Source organism: Leopardus geoffroyi, chromosome D1 (genome assembly GCF_018350155.1).
Source record: "Leopardus geoffroyi isolate Oge1 chromosome D1, O.geoffroyi_Oge1_pat1.0, whole genome shotgun sequence".
NCBI classification, from domain to species: Eukaryota; Metazoa; Chordata; class Mammalia; order Carnivora; family Felidae; genus Leopardus; species Leopardus geoffroyi.
The window spans coordinates 48,302,478-48,322,778 of NC_059329.1; the positions used below are offsets into that span (position 1 = coordinate 48,302,478).

Here is a 20,301-nt window from a genome sequence, read left to right on the forward strand (position 1 = left end):
AAATACACCTAACCTACTGAGCATCATAGCTTAGCCTTGCTTCACGTACACCTGTTCAGAGCACTTGTGTTAGCCTATAGTTGGGCCAAAATTGTCTAACACAAAGGCTATTGTGTAGTAAAGTGTTGAGTATCTCGTGTAATTTGTTGAATATGGCACTTAAAGTGAAGCACAGAATGGTTGCAAGTGCTTTGCTTGTTTACCCTCAGGGTCCCGTGGCTGACTGGGAGCTCCATCCTGCAGCTGCTGCCCAGCATCATAAGAGACGATCATCCTGCATATCGCTAGCCCAGAAAAAGATCAAAATTCAATAGTCAAAGTATGGTTTTTATTGAATGTGTATTGTTTTCACAGTACTGTAAAGACAAAAAATTGTAAGTCAAGGCACCTAAGTCGGGAATTGTCTGTATCTGCAGCTTCCTCCACCCCTCCCCTTGGCCTTTAAGGTATTTTAAAACTGCAATTTCACAGTAAGGCATGTTGTCTTTCTGTCTTACATTTATTAGATTCTAAGAGACTTTAGAGATCAATATTGGATCAATGATTAAATCTACCCACAAAGATCTTACCTAGACTGTTGGAACAGCCTTTAAAATGGCTTTTTGCCACTAGTGCACCACAAACCCATGCACCTCAAGCTGCCAGAATATTCCAACATTCCTTCCTCCCACAGAATGCCTTCTTATCTCTCCAACTTCAAATCTTTCCTTGGCTTCACACTGCTTATGGGATATTGTGCAAATCCTTTAGGATGACAGAAAAGCCCCTACAACCCACTTACTGACCAACTTGAAACCTTAAAACTAGTTCTTTCTTCCCTGTACTGAGTACATTAATCTCCTGAAGAAAAAAGAAAAAAAAAAGAAGTGTCACATTTTGAATACACTATGCACTCTCTTCTTTCTAAACGCTGATGTTTTATCTAGTCTGAGGAGCTCAATAAATAGACTGTCTTTTTTTTTTTTTTCACCTTAAAACAAAACCAGATAAGATAAAGGTGCCAGATTCTGATAGAGATTTTTTTAAAATACAGATTTATTACTGATAAAAGCTATATTGGAGGAAATGGCTATAGTAGGCAGTCAGACGGGTTTGCCAAGATCTTTTGAACTAGATTTACTCCCTGCCCCAAACTGCCAGCTTCTGCAGAGGCACAGCCTGCCTTGCTAAGCTTATCTCACAGCGGAAAGAGATCGCAAAGCTCCGGCTGGCTGGCTGTCTTAGAAAAGGAAAGAGTGAGCTGAGCATGCCCAGTTTGTTTCTTCAAACTTACCCAGTATAAAACTTCTTTCTCCTTCTGGGAATGGCGTAAGAGACCCAGAGCATTTCACTGGAGAAGTCGTCCCTAGTCTAAACTGCAGGAGTGAAGAATAACCTACTTCATGTGCTTTTATTCTGAGCCTGGGAAATCCTTTCCTCTGTTGTTTTTCTGCAGAATCTGGCTACCTTTGAACATGTAGCATTTCTTTTTGTCTGTAGTTTTTCTTGGTCTACTTATTCCCCACCCTCTCCTAGACCCCCAACCAATTTAAACATGTTGTTTTTCCATTCCACTCCATATTAATTCCATCATAGTGTATGGAATGAAATGATTCCATGAAATGATTAGCTAGTCTGTGAAATCCTCAAGGGCAGGAGCAGTGTTATGTTTCACCAATACCTAAGGATGAATTTAGAACCTGTGGGCACTTAATAAACAGATTAGATGTTTTCCAAAATACTTAAGAAAAAAGAAACTAAGTGAAGATAACTTATTGCCTCCTAGGTGCTAGGAACTAGGTTGTAAATGGAGCCATATCAACTTCTGTAACCTGCACAATCACCCTAAAAGACTAAGGATATTACTCCCATTTCACAGTTAAAGAGAAGCGTTCATACAAGATTGCCCAACTATCAGTGGAGTCAATGTTTAAACCCAAGTTGACTTGTTGTTCTTAGATGGGCCCTTGTATCTCCTAGATCTTTGCATCATCTGTAGATTGTTTTTCAGAGCATAAATCAGAGATAAAGGTCATTGCGTGAGGAGAAACCTCACACTTAAATTTTTTTTTAGCCTTGTTAAATAAGTTTTTAAATAGATAAGAGGGAATCTAACTTTAGAGGTTAGCATTTTAACTTTGACTTTTTAATGTTTTCAATGAAGGGACCATATGCCCTATATCATTTAGAATATATAATGTAAAGTGTACCATGCATGTGAATGGGTAGCCAAGAACTTAGACTCCAGGTTAGCTGTCAGACAAAATACTGAAAGATTTGTGCATTGCCCACTTAGTCAAATTTGGCAATTTTCATTCTTTTCTTCCTGACTTTACTCTTTCTGCGTTATCTTGACCATAACTTTCACCTCATATCTGATTGGATTTCTTCAATCTCATATATTTTAGCTCACTCAGCTGACTTCCAATGATTTTATTCAATTTTTAGTTGTATATGATAAAATCTACCTTATCTTCAAATTATTCAGAATAAACTATAAGGGACTATGACATTTTTCTGAAGCATTTCCTGAACTGGCTGCTAACAAATGTTTTTCAGTGATGAAACAGCAATAACTGATGTGTATTGAATGTTAACTGTGAGCCAACTATCCTGCTAAGTGCTATGTATGCATTTTTTCAAGAAATCTTCACAACTATGTGGGTAAAGTCACTAGTCTTTCTCATTTTTAGATGAGACAACAAAACTTCAGAGAGAATTTAAACAACTTACCCGTGGCAACACCAAGCGAGTGGCAGCATTAGCATTCAAGCCTTTGCTGATTCACTCTCAAACCTTGCATTTTTACCACTGTGCACCAAAAGCATAATTTCCTACTTTCTCGAAGCTGAGCATTGTCTTTGGAGAGAAACAAGATTGATTTTAATTTTGCCTGTACAATTAACAAACTTTGAGAGCCTAGATACATTACTCAGTCTCTCTACCATTTCCTTTGCTTGCCTATTCTGTGGGCATCATGTCCATACCATTGGGTTACTTTATTAAAAGACCTAGTACATAAGGGGCTTAGTGCTTTACCTGGTTGGTAGATGTCCAATAAAGGCTAAATACCTTTTTCTTTCCCTTACACAGAAAAATAATCACCCCTTGTGATTTCCAAAGCGTTTCCACATTCTTTGATCCCCCAAGACCCCTGCCATGACAGGGATTATTATCCCTGTTTTACAGTAGAGAAAATAAAGGTTCAAAAATGTCAAAAAGCTTAGTTTCAGCCATACACACCTTGTAGGGAGAAGAGCAAGGGCTTCGTATTTTTCACTCCTGTTTAGTGCACAGTATTTGCTTCTCAGAAAGAAAGTAAAGGCAGAAAACAGAGGATGTCAGTGAACTCTAAAAGGTCCTTATAGGAAAAAAACATTGTGCAAAAAAAAAAAAAAATATTTGCTCAATCTTTATCCCTCCTTTCCCTGAGAGGAAAAATGTAGAAAGAATTTTGTCTGGAAGGAAGAGAAAAATCCATTAGGAAGATTGCCCTTTTGCTCTGTGAAGGCCATGATCTGAGTTGACATCTAATTGTATTTGCTTATTTCAGAGCTGCAGATACTCAGCCTTTAGTGAGGACTTTTGTAATGGGTTAGAAGGTGCACTGAGTATTATCAGAATGAGTAGGCTTAGTTACTGAGAATGATCTTGCTGGTCCTGGTTAATGAAAATCAGGAAACGCTCTTTAAAAATTTTTAATGTGTATTTATTTTTCAGAGAGAGAGAGACAGGGCATGAGTGGGGAAGGGACAGAGAGAGAGGGAGACACAGAATCTGAAGCAGGCTCCAGGCTCTGAGCTGTAAGCACAGAACCTGACGTTGGGTTCAAACTCGTGAATCACGGTATCATGACCTGAGCTGAAGTCAGATGCTCCACATGGAGCATTACTCTTATAAAATGCATTGCTATATTATGGATCTGTTTACTACTCCCTCTAGCAAAGGGCACCTAGAAGGAGACTTTCTTGCTTTTATCACCATACAATCCCCTAAAATACTTAAAACACTAAGCAAGAAGTAGAAACGGTCAATACAACCTGCTCATAATCCTGCAATTTGCATTGAGCCTCTCAGAACTATTCCCCACCCCTTTCTCATGATCCATGTGAGACAATCATATGTAGATGGATTATGTCCCATATTCATCTAGGCTCTTCTCCTTTCTTCTCCTCTAGGCATCAGGAGGTTGTTGTGGGGAGGGTGACATTAGAAGATGGGTTGTAAGTTGGATCTTGGTCTAAAGCCTCACCTATTTAAAAGGATAGCTTGCTTCTGGCTCTCTCTCTCTCTTTGAACCTATAAAGCTTCCTCTTACTCATATTAAGAGAGTGAGTCACATCGCATTTCTCCATAGCTGGGATATAGAGCCCATTTTTCTGTCTCCAAAGCACAAAAGGCTTAGATCATAATTACTTATTTGATCCCCCACTGTTGGTTCTCAAATGGGTTTTTTCTGCATTGAAAAACATAGGTCACTACAGGCCAAGATTTTTGTTGATTCCTGTAATTTTTCTAATTCTCTCACAATAGCTTGGGCCAATATTATTTCCAAGTTTGTGGCTTTACTGTGGAAGTAACATTACCAAATGACTGCTTTTGTCTACCATTTTTGAAAAGGGAAACTCTTTTGTTATATTTGGAGGAACTTAAAGATGAGGAACCTAAGGATTAACTTTTTAATTAGATATAATGATTAGAAACTTTTCATCCCAGCAATTTTCCTTTCATTGTAAAAGGAAAATTGACAGTTTCTGTTCAATTAGTGTTCACTGAAATGTTTTTGAAATGAAATTATTGCTGGGTAAAGGATATCAAAAAGCATATGCTTTTTTTATATTTTTATGGGGAGAGACTGCTGATTTAAAGGAATTATAAAGCCAACAAAACATTATATTTCTGTGCCTGAGTAATATTTAGTCTCAGTGCCTTAAAAAAGCTTCCTCCTGGTATAAATGTTTGTGAGCCCAATGTTAACTAACCTTTGATCCCATCAGCACAATTCAGTGAAATCAAATTCGCAAGGTTTATTTTGGTGAAATCCATTATTTATGCTTATGACTAGCCTTTCGAGTAGTTTACATGTCACTGTCTTGACTCCATAGTATAATCTCAAATGATTTAGTTTGTTTAATCTGGGGTTTTGCTAGTGATATAGTAACATTCTACATGCAACTTCATTTTGGGGTGAATAGGCCTGGACTTCATGAGCGCTAGGGATAAATGTTTGGGATGACTCTAAGACTGGGATTTAGCTTTTGTTCTAACCCAGAACCACTTGGCTCTTGAAAATAAATCCTAGCTGAATTCCCTGCATTTGTAGTACTTAACCTACCAGTCATTTAACCAATAACTATAAATTTTCTTTGAATAATACTTTCCCCTCATAGCTCTTTATTGCCTGAAGTGCCAAACAGAAACTTATCACCCTCACCTCAGAGTCCTTCTATACTTTCTCCTTCTTGATAGCATTAATAATATTAATTGTAATGATAATACTATTGATGATGGCCAACATTTATTTATTATTATTTATTTAGTACTCTTTTATGTTCTAAGAAATGTTAAGCAATTCACTCATCCTCACAATATTCCCAGAAGATTGAAAACATTATTATTATTCATTATTTACACAGCAGGAAGCTGAGACTTGGTAAGGTTAACCAAATTTCCCAAATTCACACAGTAAATAATTAATGGAGCAGACACTCAGACCCATTCATCATCTCCCAGCAAGATTTTTTATTAATTGTTGTTCCCCTGGCTACAAGCTTTATTAGGATCAAGGACTGTCTCTTTCTCTTTTCCATATTATCTATCTATCCATCCATCCGTCTATGTATCTATATATCTATACATCTATACGTCTATCTACCTTTAATTCAAACTCCATTCCTTTCCTCGCTCTCACCTGATCCCCATTTTCTCATCATATATGTTGGAAACATCAAAGTCATCACCCTCTCCTCTGTGTGAAATAGACCAATAAGATATTTCTCTGTGTGTGTGTGTGTGTGTGTGTGTGTGTGTGTGTGTGTAGGAGTGCAGGGGAAGGGATAGAGAAGGAAAGGATAGAAGTGGAGGTAAGGGAGAGAAAAAGAAAAGAAAGAGATGGAGGGAGCAGGCAGAGGTAGGGAAGGCAAGAGAGAGACAGTATTATTCAAATACTGATTAAAACACGTAGTTGCTACCTAGTGGAGACATACTGATAAGAGTGAGGAAAAGGGAGGACAGACACTCAGGGAACTTCTTTTTAGGGCCATTTTGATATCCTGAGTTGAGACAAGAAGTGAATCTATGAAATTTTTTTGGTATCAACTGCTCCAAAGAATCTTCCTAAGAAGACCAATGCTCTAGTCCTGGCCCTAGTAGTGGCCCTACCACTGCCTAACTGCGTAATCCTTGGCACATTCCAATCAGTCTGGGTCTCAGTTTCCTGTTTATAAAATAGATAAAACCATTCTAGCTTCCTAGGAATTTTTTTTTTTTTAAGAATCAAGTGAGATACTTATACAATGATGAAAATGCAATTAAGATTAGGTTCTTGAGGTGCTTATGAACTAGTGAGATTATAAACATAGGACATATGGATAGAAATTTATGTTACATAGCAAAAGAAATATGTATATTTAAATAAAGATAACAGCTAATGACTATTTACTGGGCATTTATTTTATACTGGTCACATGGGCTGACCTGTTTAATCCTCACAACAACCATATAACATAAATGCCATTATCAAGCCTATTTTATAGATGAGGAAACTGAAGCCCAGGCTGTAGAGAATCCTGATCAAGGTCATATAATTAAAACACAGTCTGACTAGGATTCTAACCCAGGAAATCTGACTCCAGATCATCTACCCTTAACTGTGCTCTCTGCCTCGGTGTAGAGATAGGAAAGAATAGGCATTGCTTATGGAGGAGAAAGGACTTCAACCCCCAAGCTTAGCTGCCAGTAAGGAAATTCTAACATCAGTTCCTCTCCATGCCAGGTTTACCTCTTAACAGTGTGCCTTGCCCTCTCAGCCACCTCCTCACTGGCCATCAAAACACTTAGGCCATTCAAAAATACTTGTTTGGAAAAAAAAATGAGTAGTTATGCTGTATAGATCTTGCATGTCAAACCTCTGGAAAATAGAAGTGCAATAGGCATATGGAAAGTGCCATTAATATATATATATATATATATATATATATATATATATATATATATATATATTTTTTTTTTTTTTCTATTTCCAGTTGAGATGTTTCTGTTTGGCCATACTTAGGCAGCACAGAAATAAAAGAAATTTTAGTCAGGCATCTTTATAAGTTCTTTTATGTTCAAGTTAGCAGTTCTACAATGCCTACATTAAAATCAGATTATCTTACATGTCATATGATTACTTCTCTCCAGGCTTTTTACTAGAGTGGGCTACAGGGCTAAGAATACCATAAAAGCAAATTCACTCAGGGGAGTTATTGATTTTTTTTTCCATCTTGCATTCCTATTACAACATGAAAAGCCCTAATAACCTCCCTCCTATATTTAATATGTTGTGAGGTTTCAAAAGCATCAGAGTGCAGCCTTATTGGAAGCTACTGTGAGGCCCTGGGCATCTCAGCCCTTGAAATACAGTTAGGAGTATAATACTCTTGCATAGATGGCAAAGACAAAATGCAATGGGAAATGTGGAAGCCAGGGAAATAAAGTAATCTGAGAAGGTTAAAACATGGGAATGTCAATCGAATAATATATGCTGCCAAAAAGAACTGAGAGTGGAAAAACCTAAGTTCAAGTCTTGTATCTACCATTTATTCCTGGTGCAATTCACGTGCCTATCATTTAATCATTCAGTCTATCTGTTACTTCAGTTTAGAAATGGGAGTGCTCACTGTGGCTGTACACACTCCATGTAGTTTTTGTGATAATCCAATCCATTCATTTATTCAACAAATGTTCAGTGAGCACCAATCTCATGCTAGAGATTATGTACATACAGGGATGTAATGATAAACAAAGGGACTCTTTTCTGTCCATGGGAGGGTAGTCCAATGAGGAGTTCAGCAATAATCTGAAAGTCACAAAAAAAGAGGTTTATAAACTAGGTTCCATGAAAAGCTGTGACAGGGGCCCTGACAGAGTCTAGAGTAGTGGTTCTCACCTGGATGGGATTTCATCCCTCTGGGGGACATTTGGCAATGGCTGGAGATTTTTTTGGTTGTTAAAGCTGGGGGAAGGGAATGCTACTGACATCTAGTGAGGAGAGGACAGAGATGCTGTGAAGCCTCCTACAGTGCATAGTGGAACTGAGATTTGAAGGATAAGTGGGAGAGAATTCTGGAGAAAATGTGGGAGAAGATTTGAAGCAAAGTAGCATTTCCATAGGAACTGACACAAGAATGAGCTTCATCATATCCTACATACTGGAAGCAGCCTGTGGGGCTGCATCATGGAGTCGGGGAGAAGGGCACATGATGACATTGGTGATGGGCAAGGTTAGAGCAGATTCCAGTGTTCATGATGAAGTAGATAGTGGGAGTTCCTGTGATGAATGCATATGGCTTAAACGACCAAGTGGAAGGAGCTGGGATTTACTGGATAAGGAAATGAAAGAATAGCAGATTTGAGGGGAAGGAAAGAGGATAAGAGCTCAGATTTTGAAGGCAGTAAGTCTGAGATGTCTGTGAGATACTTGAGTGGAGATGACCAGCATGCAGCCAAATACGCAATTCAGGAAAGAAATCTGTGTTCTGTATTAAATGAAGAAGGCATTGATTTACTAATATTTGGTTTTTGGTCTTGGGGGTTTTTTTTGTTTGTTTTTTTGTTTTTGTTTGTTTGTTTTTAATAAGCTCTAGGCCCAAGGTGGGCCTTGAACTCACCACCCTGAGATCAAGTTGCATGCTCTACAACTGAGCTAGCCAGGCACCCCTGATGTTTAGAATGTGAATGAGTGAATAGACAGAGGGTGAAAAGGAAGAGAATTCCTCGTTGTGAATGTGCTTTGTCAGCAAAATGTAGTCTATAAATATAAGGAATTTCTGTCATTATCAACATTAAATGAAATACTTTTCACATTCATCTGTTTGTTTAACAAACCTTTGCCCATCCTCACTATATGCTAGGCAGCATGCTAGGGCCTGGGGATAAACAGATGAATAAGAATCACACCTACCCTCAAAAAGAGTCCAGAACGCAAGTAGGGGGCAGATATTAAATTCTTTTTTTTAATATTTATTTTTGAGAAAGAGACAGAGTGTGAGCCGGGAAGGGGCAGAGAGAGAGGGAAACAGAATCTGAAGCAGGCTCCAGACTCTTAGCTGTCAGCACAGAGCCTGACACGGGGCTCAAAATCATGAACCTTGAAATCATGACCTGAGCCAAAGTCGGATGCTTAATGGACTGAGCCACCCAGGCACCCCAGATTCTTATTACTGTCTTATCGGTGAGTTCTTGTAGCTTTTCTTCTGTCAGGAGAGTCCAAGGAGAAGAGCAGAGGACTCTTGAAGGGGAAGAAGATGAGGAAGACACATTTGATCTGCCTCCTAGTTTTATCCAGGTTAGCTCTGACCTTAAGTACCCTGAGGGTTAATGTTGCTGTCATCTACTGGTAGGTAGAACTATGTTCAAAGCAGAACTAGTGTCCTGACTGCTTCAGTCTGCTTCCTTGGGATACTCTCTTTCTTTCCTTGATAGTTCTGTGTTTAGGAATCCAGACTGTGCGGAGAACAGGGAATAGCACACTTTTGCAATGACTTACATCTCTTAAGCATGTTTGAAGTATGACTGACTGATTAAATATATAGCACACTTCTCTTTTGTATGATTTTTTATATACTATAGGACATTTCATGCCCTCTGGAGCACTGCTGCATACAGTAAAAGTTCATGCCCCCCTTTACCCTGGTACACTCACATGAGTTTTGCCCCCATCGAAAAAGACATGTCATTCTCTCTTAAATAGGAGAAAATGGATCAGATGTGAATTTTTGATATGAACCGTGGCCAAATTCACCCTGTATCTTGAAAAATACACACACACACACACACATACACACACACAGACCATAATAAGCATACTAACATAAGTTTATCCAAGTTTTTTTTTTTAATTTTTTTTTCAACGTTTATTTATTTTTGGGACAGAGAGAGACAGAGCATGAACGGGGGAGGGGCAGAGAGAGAGGGAGACACAGAATCGGAAACAGGCTCCAGGCTCTGAGCCATCAGCCCAGAGCCTGACGCGGGGCTCGAACTCACGGACTGCGAGATCGTGACCTGGCTGAAGTCGGATGCTTAACCGACTGCGCCACCCAGGCGCCCCTAGTTTATTCAAGTTTTATTAAACTTTTATCTATTCTAGGCCTCATTAATAGCAGTAATATCAAGCAAACACTGAAAGAGCCCATCATGTTCCAGGCATTGTGCTGATGCTGAGTGTACATTTGCTTCTCTTCTCTGAAACTATAGTTTAGTGGAAGAGACTAAAAGTAAAAAGTGAATAAACAAATATATTTCAAGTTAAGATGGGAACTATGAAGGAAACAAACAAGGTTCTGGGAGAAAGAACATTAGGAGGATACATACTTTAGAGTAGGGTGTGGTAGTGGTCAGGGAAGGTCAGTCTGCAACTACCTAAATATTTCTTGATCACTAGTCAAATGGAACCATAAGATATGAATTTATTATAGATTTTACTTATTACCTACTAATTAGTACTTTTATTAAATATATTAACAAATTAAAATGAAATGGATTAATTTCATAAATGCTACTAGTGTGTACTGTGTGCCTGGCTCTTCTCTAGAGTTTTACAAATATTAGGGTGCCTGGGTGGCTCAGTGGGTTAAGCATCCCACTTTGACTCAGGTCATGATCACATGATTCATGAGTTCCAGCCCCGTATCAGGCTCTCTTCTGTCAGTGAGTCTTTGCCCCCCTCCCCTGCCCTCTCCTGCTTGTGCTCTATCTACAAATTAAACATAAAAAAGAGAGATAGATGATAGATATATAGATAGATAGACAGATGAAATTGTACAAATACTACCTAAGACGTGAGTTCTGTTATAATCTCCACTTTGCAGATGACAAACTGAAGCAGAGAAACTAAGGACCTGTCCAAGGTAGCATAGCTAGTAAGTGGCAAAGCAAGTTACATTAGCCTCTGTGGACCTATTTCTCTATCTGTATATTGAGAATAGCACCTTGATGCTGCAGGGTAAAGTAGTTTTTAACAAGTAAAATGGTAAATTTCTATCCTTACAATTTTAATATGTTACAATGTCACTGTTACAATTATGTAAGGTCTGAACTTGAAGTATGACAGGGAAACCAGAGTTTTTACGATGGAGGATCCTACCCTCAAGAGAATTTACTGTATTACTAGAGACAGATTGTCAACATGTATGACATAATGGATAATTCAGAATTACTTGGGATATCTTTGCTAAACTTAAGGTCTTGTCTGTAAGTGCTTACTTTGAGAGGAAAATGGAATTATTGAGGATTAAAATATATTCACAAATCACTGAATTCTAACTGAAAGAAACAAGAGATGGTTGAATCTAAGATCCTCACTTTATAGATGAGTAATTTTAGCTTGTCAAAGAAAAATAACTGAACCAAGATCTTAGAGATAATTAGGGCAAGAATCATAACTAAGAGTAAGGCCCCCAGATATGAAATCTTGGTCCTTTCCTCTTGTTAAGCTTACGTGTATATTTTGTTTCCCTTCTTGCTAGAAAGTCATTGTTTTCTAATCCTCTCCCTTCCTATGGGAGATGGATCAAACTATAAGTTTGTAACATTAAAAGGTGACAGAATTTATCACTTGGGATAAAACCCAGGAGAGTGATAGTTTCTGATGGTTTTTCTATGAACTTTTAGAGAACTTTTTAAAAATAGCTTCAATGAGGGGCGCCTGGGTGGCGCAGTCGGTTAAGCGTCCGACTTCAGCCAGGTCGCGATCTCGCGGTCCGTGGGTTCGAGCCCCGCGTCAGGCTCTGGGCTGATGGCTCGGAGCCTGGAGCCTGTTTCCGATTCTGTGTCTCCCTCTCTCTCTGCCCCTCCCCCGTTCATGCTCTGTCTCTCTCTGTCCCAAAAATAAATAAACGTTGAAAAAAAAAAATTAAAAAAAAAAAAATAGCTTCAATGAGGTATAATTAATATCCAATGAACTGAAGATATTTAAGATGTATAATTTGATAAGTTTTGACCTATGATACCATCCATTTAAGGTAATGAATGTATCTATATCACCCTCAAAAGTTTCATCATGTACCTTTGTAATCTCTCCATCCAACTTCCTCCCCTGACCTTCCTTACCCTTATTCCCAGATTTTCCTTTCTGTCACTATAGATTAGTTTGCATTTTCTAGTATTTTATATACATGGGATAAACAATATGTACTTTTAATGTTTTCTTTGATTCATCTTGGTTATTTTGAGATTCATTCAGTTGTTGTATGTACCAATAGTTCATTCCTTTTCACTCATCTGTTACAATATACATACCAATATATCTAACCAAAAGTCACAAAGATTTTCTTCTACTATTTTTCTTTTTCTAGTTTAATTTATAAAAATGTCTAAACTCTAGACATTTAGGTCTATAATTTAATTTGAATTAATTTGTATGGGGCGCCTGGGTGGCTCAGTCGGTTAAGTGTCTGACTTCGGCTCAGGTCATGATCTCACGATCCGTGAGTTCGAGCCCCGCGTTGGGCTCTGTGCTGACAGCTCAGAACCTGGAGCCTGCTTCAGATTCTCTGTCTCCCTCTCACTCTGACCCTCCCCCATTCATGCTCTGTCTCTCTCTGTCTCAAAAATAAATAAAACATTAAAAAAATTTGTAAACAGAGACATAATTCAAAATTTGCTGTTTTGCATTTGGATATACAATTGTTCCAACATCATTTCTTGAAAAGATTACCTTTTCCCCATTGAATTCCCTTTGCATTTATATTGAAAATCAGTTATCTATAGATGTGTGGAGTCTCTATTCTGTTCTCTTGGTATGTTTATTTATCTTTATGCCAGTGCCACACTGCTTTGATTACCTTAACTTTATAATAGGACTAGAAAACAGGTAAGATTTATTTCTCCAATTCTGTTTTTCCATCTCAAAGTTGTTTTGGCTATTCTATATTCTTTGAATTTCTATATAATTTTAGGATCAGCTTAGCAGTTTTTCCAGGACAAACAAATAAGCAAACAAACAAATAGCATTGCAGAGTTTTTGATTGGTATTACATTGCATTGAATCTATAAATCAATTTTCAAAAAATGATATCTTAACAATATTGACTATTCTTACCCAGAAACATGGTATATCTCTCTACTTATATGTCTTTAATTTCTCTCAGGAAATGTATGTGTTTTTTCAGTGTACATGGCTTGCACATGTTTTATACAGTTTATCCCTAAGTATTTTATATTTTTATCTTATTATAAATGGTATTATTTTTATTTCAGTTAACATTTATTTACTGCTAATACAGAGAAATACAATTGATCTTTGTATATTGATCTTGTATTCTGCAACCCTTGCTAAACTCATTTATAAATTCTAGAATTTGTTTTAAATTCCATGAAATTTTCTACATAGACAATTATGCCTTATGGGAAGAAAGACACTTTTATTTCTCCCTTTCCAATGTCTATTTATTGACCTGTTGCACTGTCTAGAACCTACCAGACAATGCTGAATATAAGTGATAAGAAAAAACATGTCTTGGGGTGCCTGGGTGGCTCAGTTTGTTAAGCGTCTAACTCTTGATTTCAACTCAGGTCATGATCTTATGGTTTGTGAGATGGAGTTCCTTGTGAGACTCTTATGCTGACGGCACGGAGTCTGCTTGGGATTTTCACTCTTCCTCTCTCTCTGCCCCTCTCCCACTTGCTAGTGTGCTCTCTCTCTATCAAAATAAATTAATTGAAAAAACATTTAAAAAAAAGAAGAGACATTCCGATCTTGTCCTGAAAGTTTTGTTTTTGTTTTTGTTTTTGTTTTTTAAGCCAGGAATAGATACTGAATTTTGTAAAATGGTGTTTCTTGTACCTATTGAAATGATCATGTGCTTCTTTTTGTTTTTTGTATTATTAAAAAAAATAATATCATGAATCATATTGGATTGTTTTCAAAGGTTAAACCTACTTGGTCATGATTCACTACCTTTTTTATATATTGTTGGAATCGATTTACTTAAAGTTTGTTTAGAATTTTTGCATATATAAGGGCATATTGGTATTTGCTTTGCTGGTAATATCCTCATCTGGCTTAGTACTAGGGTAATCTGGCCCCCAAAAAACAAGTTGGAAAGTATTGTTTCCTCTTTAGTTCTCTGATAGAATTTGCATAGCATTATTATTTCTTCCTTAAATACTTGGTAGAATTCATTAGTGAAGGCATCTGGGCATGGAGTTTCTCGGTGATAGGTTTTTAATTACAAATTCAATACCTTTAAAATTTTTTTAATGTTTATTCATTTTTGAGAGACAGAGTGCAAGCCAGGGAGGGGCAGAGAGAGGTAGACATGGAATCTGAGGCAGGCTCCAGGCTCTGAGCTGTCAGCACATAGCCCAATGAAGGGCTCTGGCCAACGAACTGCAAGATCATGACCTGAGCCGAAGACAGACACTTAACCAGGCACCCCTCACTATCTTTGATAAATATATGGATTAGCTATTTATGTTACTTACTCTCTTGAGTGAGAATTAGTATTTTATATTTCTCAAGAAAAGTATCCACTTAATCTAAGGTGTCAAATTTGTTGACATAAAGTTTTTTATGAGATTTTCTTATTGAACCTTTCATGGAGGCTATAAGATCTATAGTGATGCTACTACCTCTCTCATTCACGATTTTGATGATTTATTTCTTTCCTCATTTTTCCCTCATTAGTCTTCCTAGAGGATTATAATTTTATTGATATTATCAAAGAACTAGCTCTTAGTTTTATTGATTTTCTTTCCTTTCTCTTCTGATCCTTTTTATTTCCTTTCTTTTGCTTCTTTTATTGTGTTCTTGCTATATTTTTTGGTTGTGAAGAGTGCAAGCTGAGATCACTAATTTATGCTCTTTTTTTTTCTTATTCTTTTTAAAATAGGTGTTTAGTGCTATGTATGTTCTTTTAACTTTGGCTTTAAGGATATCCAACAAATTTTGATATGTTATGGTTTATTTTCATTCAGTTCAAAATACATTCTAATTTCTTTTTTATTTGTTCTTTAGCCAGTGGGTTATTTATAAGTGTTTTATTTAATTTCCAAACATTTTAGGACTGTCCAGAGATTGTTTTACCTTGATTTCTAACTTAATTTCACTATGGTCCGAGAATATAATTTTTTTAACATGACTCCTTTTAAATTTATTAAAATTTGACTTATGGTTGAAAATATATTCTATCTTGGTAAATGTTTCGTGAGCATTTGAAAATAATATGTGCATTCTGCCATTGCTGGGTGTAGTGTTCTCTAAAGGTACGTTAGTTCAAATTCATGGATGGTTTAGTAAAGGTCTTCTATAACTTTATAGATTTCTTTCTGTGAATTCTATTAATTATTTAGGGTATTAAAATCTCCAATTATAATTATAGATGTCTCTGTTTTTACTTGTCACTTTGGTCTCTTCAGAAAAACAACCCTGTCTCATCAACTCAGCAAGTTCATTGGGTTTCATTTGGATTCTCCCTCCCTTCATTGTGGCATGGATATTCAAGGTTGTAGATGGGGTAGTTATAGGACTTACCTTACTTGTTTCCTGTCTCTCAGAGTTCACTGTTCTTTGTTGTCTGGTGTCTGTACTTGAAATTCATTGTTTCATGTATTTTGTCCTGTTTTTTGGTTTCTTCAGACTGGACTATAAATCCAAGCCCTGTTACTCCATTCTTACTAGAAGTACAATTGCCATAAAGTTATATTTAAACAAATCACCAATAGAAAGCATTCAAATGCAGAATTGCCTGGGCATGGCAATACCACCATACAAAAAGTATTTTTAGACATTCTTTGCTCTGTAATTTATAACATGGCAATGTATTTAAATATGAGGTACATATGGCCTAATGACTGAGTGTTAAACAGAAATTTGGTAGCCATTACATATCAGGCATTATGCTAACAGGATGAAAATATGTGCACTCTAACTTTGTGGGCAGGGGCAAATGCACAATGAAAAGTAGTTGAAAAGAAACAGAGGATTGAAATATATTTACCTTTGCATTGTTTCCAGCACCATGCTGAGATTATAGTAGAGCTCAATAAATGTTTATTAAACTAAGCCAAGTTGCACTAAGTCAAATATTTGATCAAGTAAGATTCATGGTGTACTCCACTTGAATGTTGAAGGTAATAGATTATAGAATTTACAAGATTAGAGGTGCCTGGGTGATTCAGCCAGTTAAGTGTCAGATTCTTGATTTCTTTGTTTCAGCTCAGGTCGTGATCTCAGGGTCGTGAGATTGAACCCCATGTGGGGTTCTGAGCTGGGCATGGAGCTGTGTAAGAGTCTCTCTTTCTGTCCCTCTCCCTCCACTCCAACCTTACACCCTCTTACACCCCCACCCCCACTCCATGCTTGCGCACTCTCTCTCCTAAAAAAAAAAAAAAAAAAACCATTTGAGCTTGAGTATAAAACATGTTGTTTGTGTTTAATAAAAACTAAATAATTAAGTAAGTAGGTAACATGACCTAAATCGCTGAGCCACCTAAAGCCTCCAAAAGTATACCAATGCACCTATTTTAAAAGTGGGGGAGGGGCACCTGGGTGGCTCAGTCAAGTTTAACACCCCACTTTTGGTTTCAGATCAGGTCATGATCTCATGGTTCATGACATGGAGCCCTCAGCCCCTTATCAGGCTCAGCACTAGCAGCACCAAGGCTGCTTGGGTTTCTCTCTCTCTCCTTCTTCTGCTCCCGCATGCTTTCTCTCTCTCTCAAAATAACTAAATATTTTTAAAAGTGGAGGATAAATCTATGGAATTAATTTACCACCTCATGAAGTTTAAGAAGAGTTTCACTGAATTTATGCATATGGATGCTCTAAAAATTGGTCAGAGCTAAGATGGGTTAGCATTAGGAATAAGAAGCTATTGAGATTGCATTTAAGAGTAGCTTTAGTTCCAGTGTAAATTTTACTATTAAACTCTCTTAGTGTCATATTCCTTCCAAACCAATTAGTAATGGCCTCTAATTCCCCACCCTCTGCCTTTGTTTTACTTTTCTTTCCTCAGGAATATCCCTTTTCTATCTTTGCATGTTCACATTTTACCCTAACTTAAGCTCTAGCAAAGTACTAAATCTTCCATGAGGCTGCCCTAATTTTCCCAATGGATATGTTTCTTTTTTTCTTTTTCATTGTTTTGTGAATAGTTTGTGCTGCCTCTTTTATAACCCTTTTTCTAAATTGGCTTTTGTTTTTCATGCCCGGATATTGTCCCTTCAGTTAGTCTTTAAGCTCCTTAAAGAGAGCCTCACCATCTGATTTGTTTATCTGTGTATAGTACAATAAAAAAGTATAACACATGAGAGATGCTTAATATGCTTATTGAAGAATGAATGATTCCAAGGTCATTTTTTTATGTAGAGTTTCTACATGTAGACTGCAGATTATCTACCCTGTTTCTAAAGAGTAAGGAAAGGAGGATCTTTTTGGACATGCTGCTTAAACGAAAGAAGGAAGGGAGCTGGCAGACAAGAGGTAGAAGAAATGCATGGTAGGACAGAAGATTCAGCTGGGGGCTGGAATAATGGTGAATATTTGCTCAAAGGATTCAGAAAGGATGGCTGAAATTTTGGAGGATAACATAGAAAACAACTTTGTATTTTCCTGTTGTTTGCAAAGAAATACTGAGCATTTACTAGGGAAGGAATATTTTCTGAAAGTTGTGGGCTGGCTGGTCCACAATGTGTAAGGAAGAAGCATGTGGCTGGGGCAGATGGGAGAGTATAAGGGCAGGAATGAAGGCAGAGGAGGGACTGTGGGTGTGAGCTGAACAGAACACCATGAATGAGAAAAAGAGAAGGTTGGTTGAATTCGTATTGAAAAACAAACTAATGGCAATAGCCTTATGGTGTGTACTCATGAGATATTAAGGAAAAATAATCTTCCTACACATTAGCCCAGGTAGAAATTTTGGAAGATCAATTCTACTTCCAATTCCTTCATTAAATTTGAAAAATAATTGAGATAGGAGGAAACCTTTCAGCCTTTGAGATTTTCTTAGTACAAGGTCATTATCATGAACTAATCTGCCATTGCCATGACATAAATGCAGAAAAACTAGGTAACCCAAATCATGCAGCTCTTCTAAAAATATACAGCAAAAATCCTTCATTTATGTCATCAAGCTGTTTCCCATAATTTGTGCCTTGTTTTGTACTCCTTAGATTTTTTGGGTCAATTAAAAGCACAATTTATTCATTATATTATGTATTGCCCTCAGTTTACCCCTTACCTCTAGAAATACTTGAATAAATGTCCTCCTGTTGGCTACATGACTAGCTCTGAGAGTACAGATTCCTTTGGAACTTGTGAGTGCTCAGTCTTTTCTTTCAAAATGCATTACCCCCAAGTCACCAATCCCACAAAGACTAGGGGCTAGTGGAGGAGCCTCACTTTACTTTGTGGGCTCCTGATTAGGTGAAGAAGGCCTTAGAATATGTACTATATTTATTTAGCACTTTATACTAGCCTTACTGCTGTTAAAGTGTGCAACCAATTTCTTTGGAATTAACATGTTCAAATTCTGGGAAGACAACTCTCTGGTCCCAAGACTGTTTAAAGGCTCAATTCTCCTGGCATTATTTATGAAAATTCTACTTAGAATAGAAAATAAATGTGACCTTTCTCTACTACATAAAGCAACAGAAAGGTCTTCTAACTGCTTTTATATTTTAAGATAAATAATTGACTACATTTTATACTTAAGAACCTTCTGGCTGGTCTTTAGGGATAGTTCCAGGGACACAACTCTGTAGTTAATAAAGGCAATGGTGCTCCATAGATGAAAAAATATGTCATGTTTAGTTCTTAACTAAAGTGAGAAGAGAGTTGGACATATTAAATAACACTTTGAGAATGAATGTATATGGTTGCATTTCTCTCACAGCAGACAAGTATAGACACCTGCATATAAACATACATGGGTGTATGTAACCCACTGCCATTAATTTTACTACTTTTCACAAGCTACTCAAATTTTACCTTCATGGCCTGCCACCCAAATCTTCTGGTAGAAATTTTTTCACATCTCCTTCCCTCCTACTTCTTTCCCCCCACACACTTATGGTATGTGCAGTTTCGCCAGACCCGTGTGAAGACAGGGGAACATTGATGGGATTGCTTTTCACAAGTGTGGGAACGAAAATCCTTCCCAATGAAAACATCTGTCTCTGTTCAAGTCATGCCCAGTTATCCCCCAAAAGAAATGTTCTGATTAACTTTTTTTTTAAGTCTTAAGATAGCAGTTTGTGTAGCAGATCTAATTAAGAAGTTTATGTAACAGATCTGCAGGGTTTTTTCCTTCTTCAACTGGGTTCTTTGAGCTCAGTTTGAGTGTTACTAGCTTTCGCTATGCAACGGCCAAGTGCTTCCCGGGCTGAAAATTATCAGCTTTTGTGGGATACTATTGCTTCCTTAAAACAATGTGAGCAAGCTATGCAACATGCATTCATTCCGGTAAGGAAAATTTCCTTTTATTTTCCTAAATTTTTTTTCTTCTTCTTTTTCCTTTTATAGCTGTAGATAAATGGCATGTATTATATGCATTTAAAGATGTGGTATCTTCTCTGTAGCTTTTGTTTGGGATAAATATATCTCTGTCTTGCTCTGTATGAAGTCTGAATTCTTAATATGGCCAGACGTTGATCAATGAGAAAGAGTAAATAGTGGTCCAAGCAAACTCATCCTCTTGAAAATAGTAGTGTCTAACAGTAACATGTACTAAAGAAAGGGAGCAAGGTTGATATTTCTCATATTAATATTTGATACAACTTGCAGTATGTATTTCTTGGCTTATTCTCTCAGAACTCCTTAGAATGGCTTGAATATCTTTTTGCAGTGGGTTTGATACATAGATCAAGATTCCAAAAGTTAGTTCTTACATTTTGGTTATTTATTCAAATGAAATCCACCATAAAATCTCTCTTGAAAGCGTGACTGTTCCTTTAGTAAAGCAGTGATGCACTCTTTAGAAATTTGTAAATGTAGCTGGTAGAAGTATATAGATATAGAAAATGAATTAATAAGTCAGTGTCATTGTGCTATATATTACAGAAATAATGTTTGTGCTTATAATTATTTAACAGGAAGAATGAGGGTGGCTACATTAGATA

General features: G+C 37.1%; 1 protein-coding gene across 29 annotated transcripts in view; it reads left to right on the top strand.

Annotated features, from left to right (window-relative positions):
- The window catches only part of DLG2 (discs large MAGUK scaffold protein 2), a 2,060,218-nt gene that overhangs the window by 1,301,282 nt on the left and 738,635 nt on the right, over positions 1 to 20,301 (top strand). For 2 of the 29 annotated variants that reach the window (XM_045483800.1, XM_045483802.1), the window contains exon 1: positions 19,438 to 19,645. The exons of 26 other annotated variants lie outside the window; for them this stretch is intronic. In XM_045483800.1, coding sequence (XP_045339756.1) covers positions 19,541 to 19,645 — 105 coding nt within the window. In that variant the 5' untranslated portion in view covers positions 19,438 to 19,540. Of the gene's footprint in view, positions 1 to 19,428; positions 19,646 to 20,301 lie in introns of those variants that run through there. One more of the 29 variants, XM_045483793.1, reaches the window with a different exon arrangement.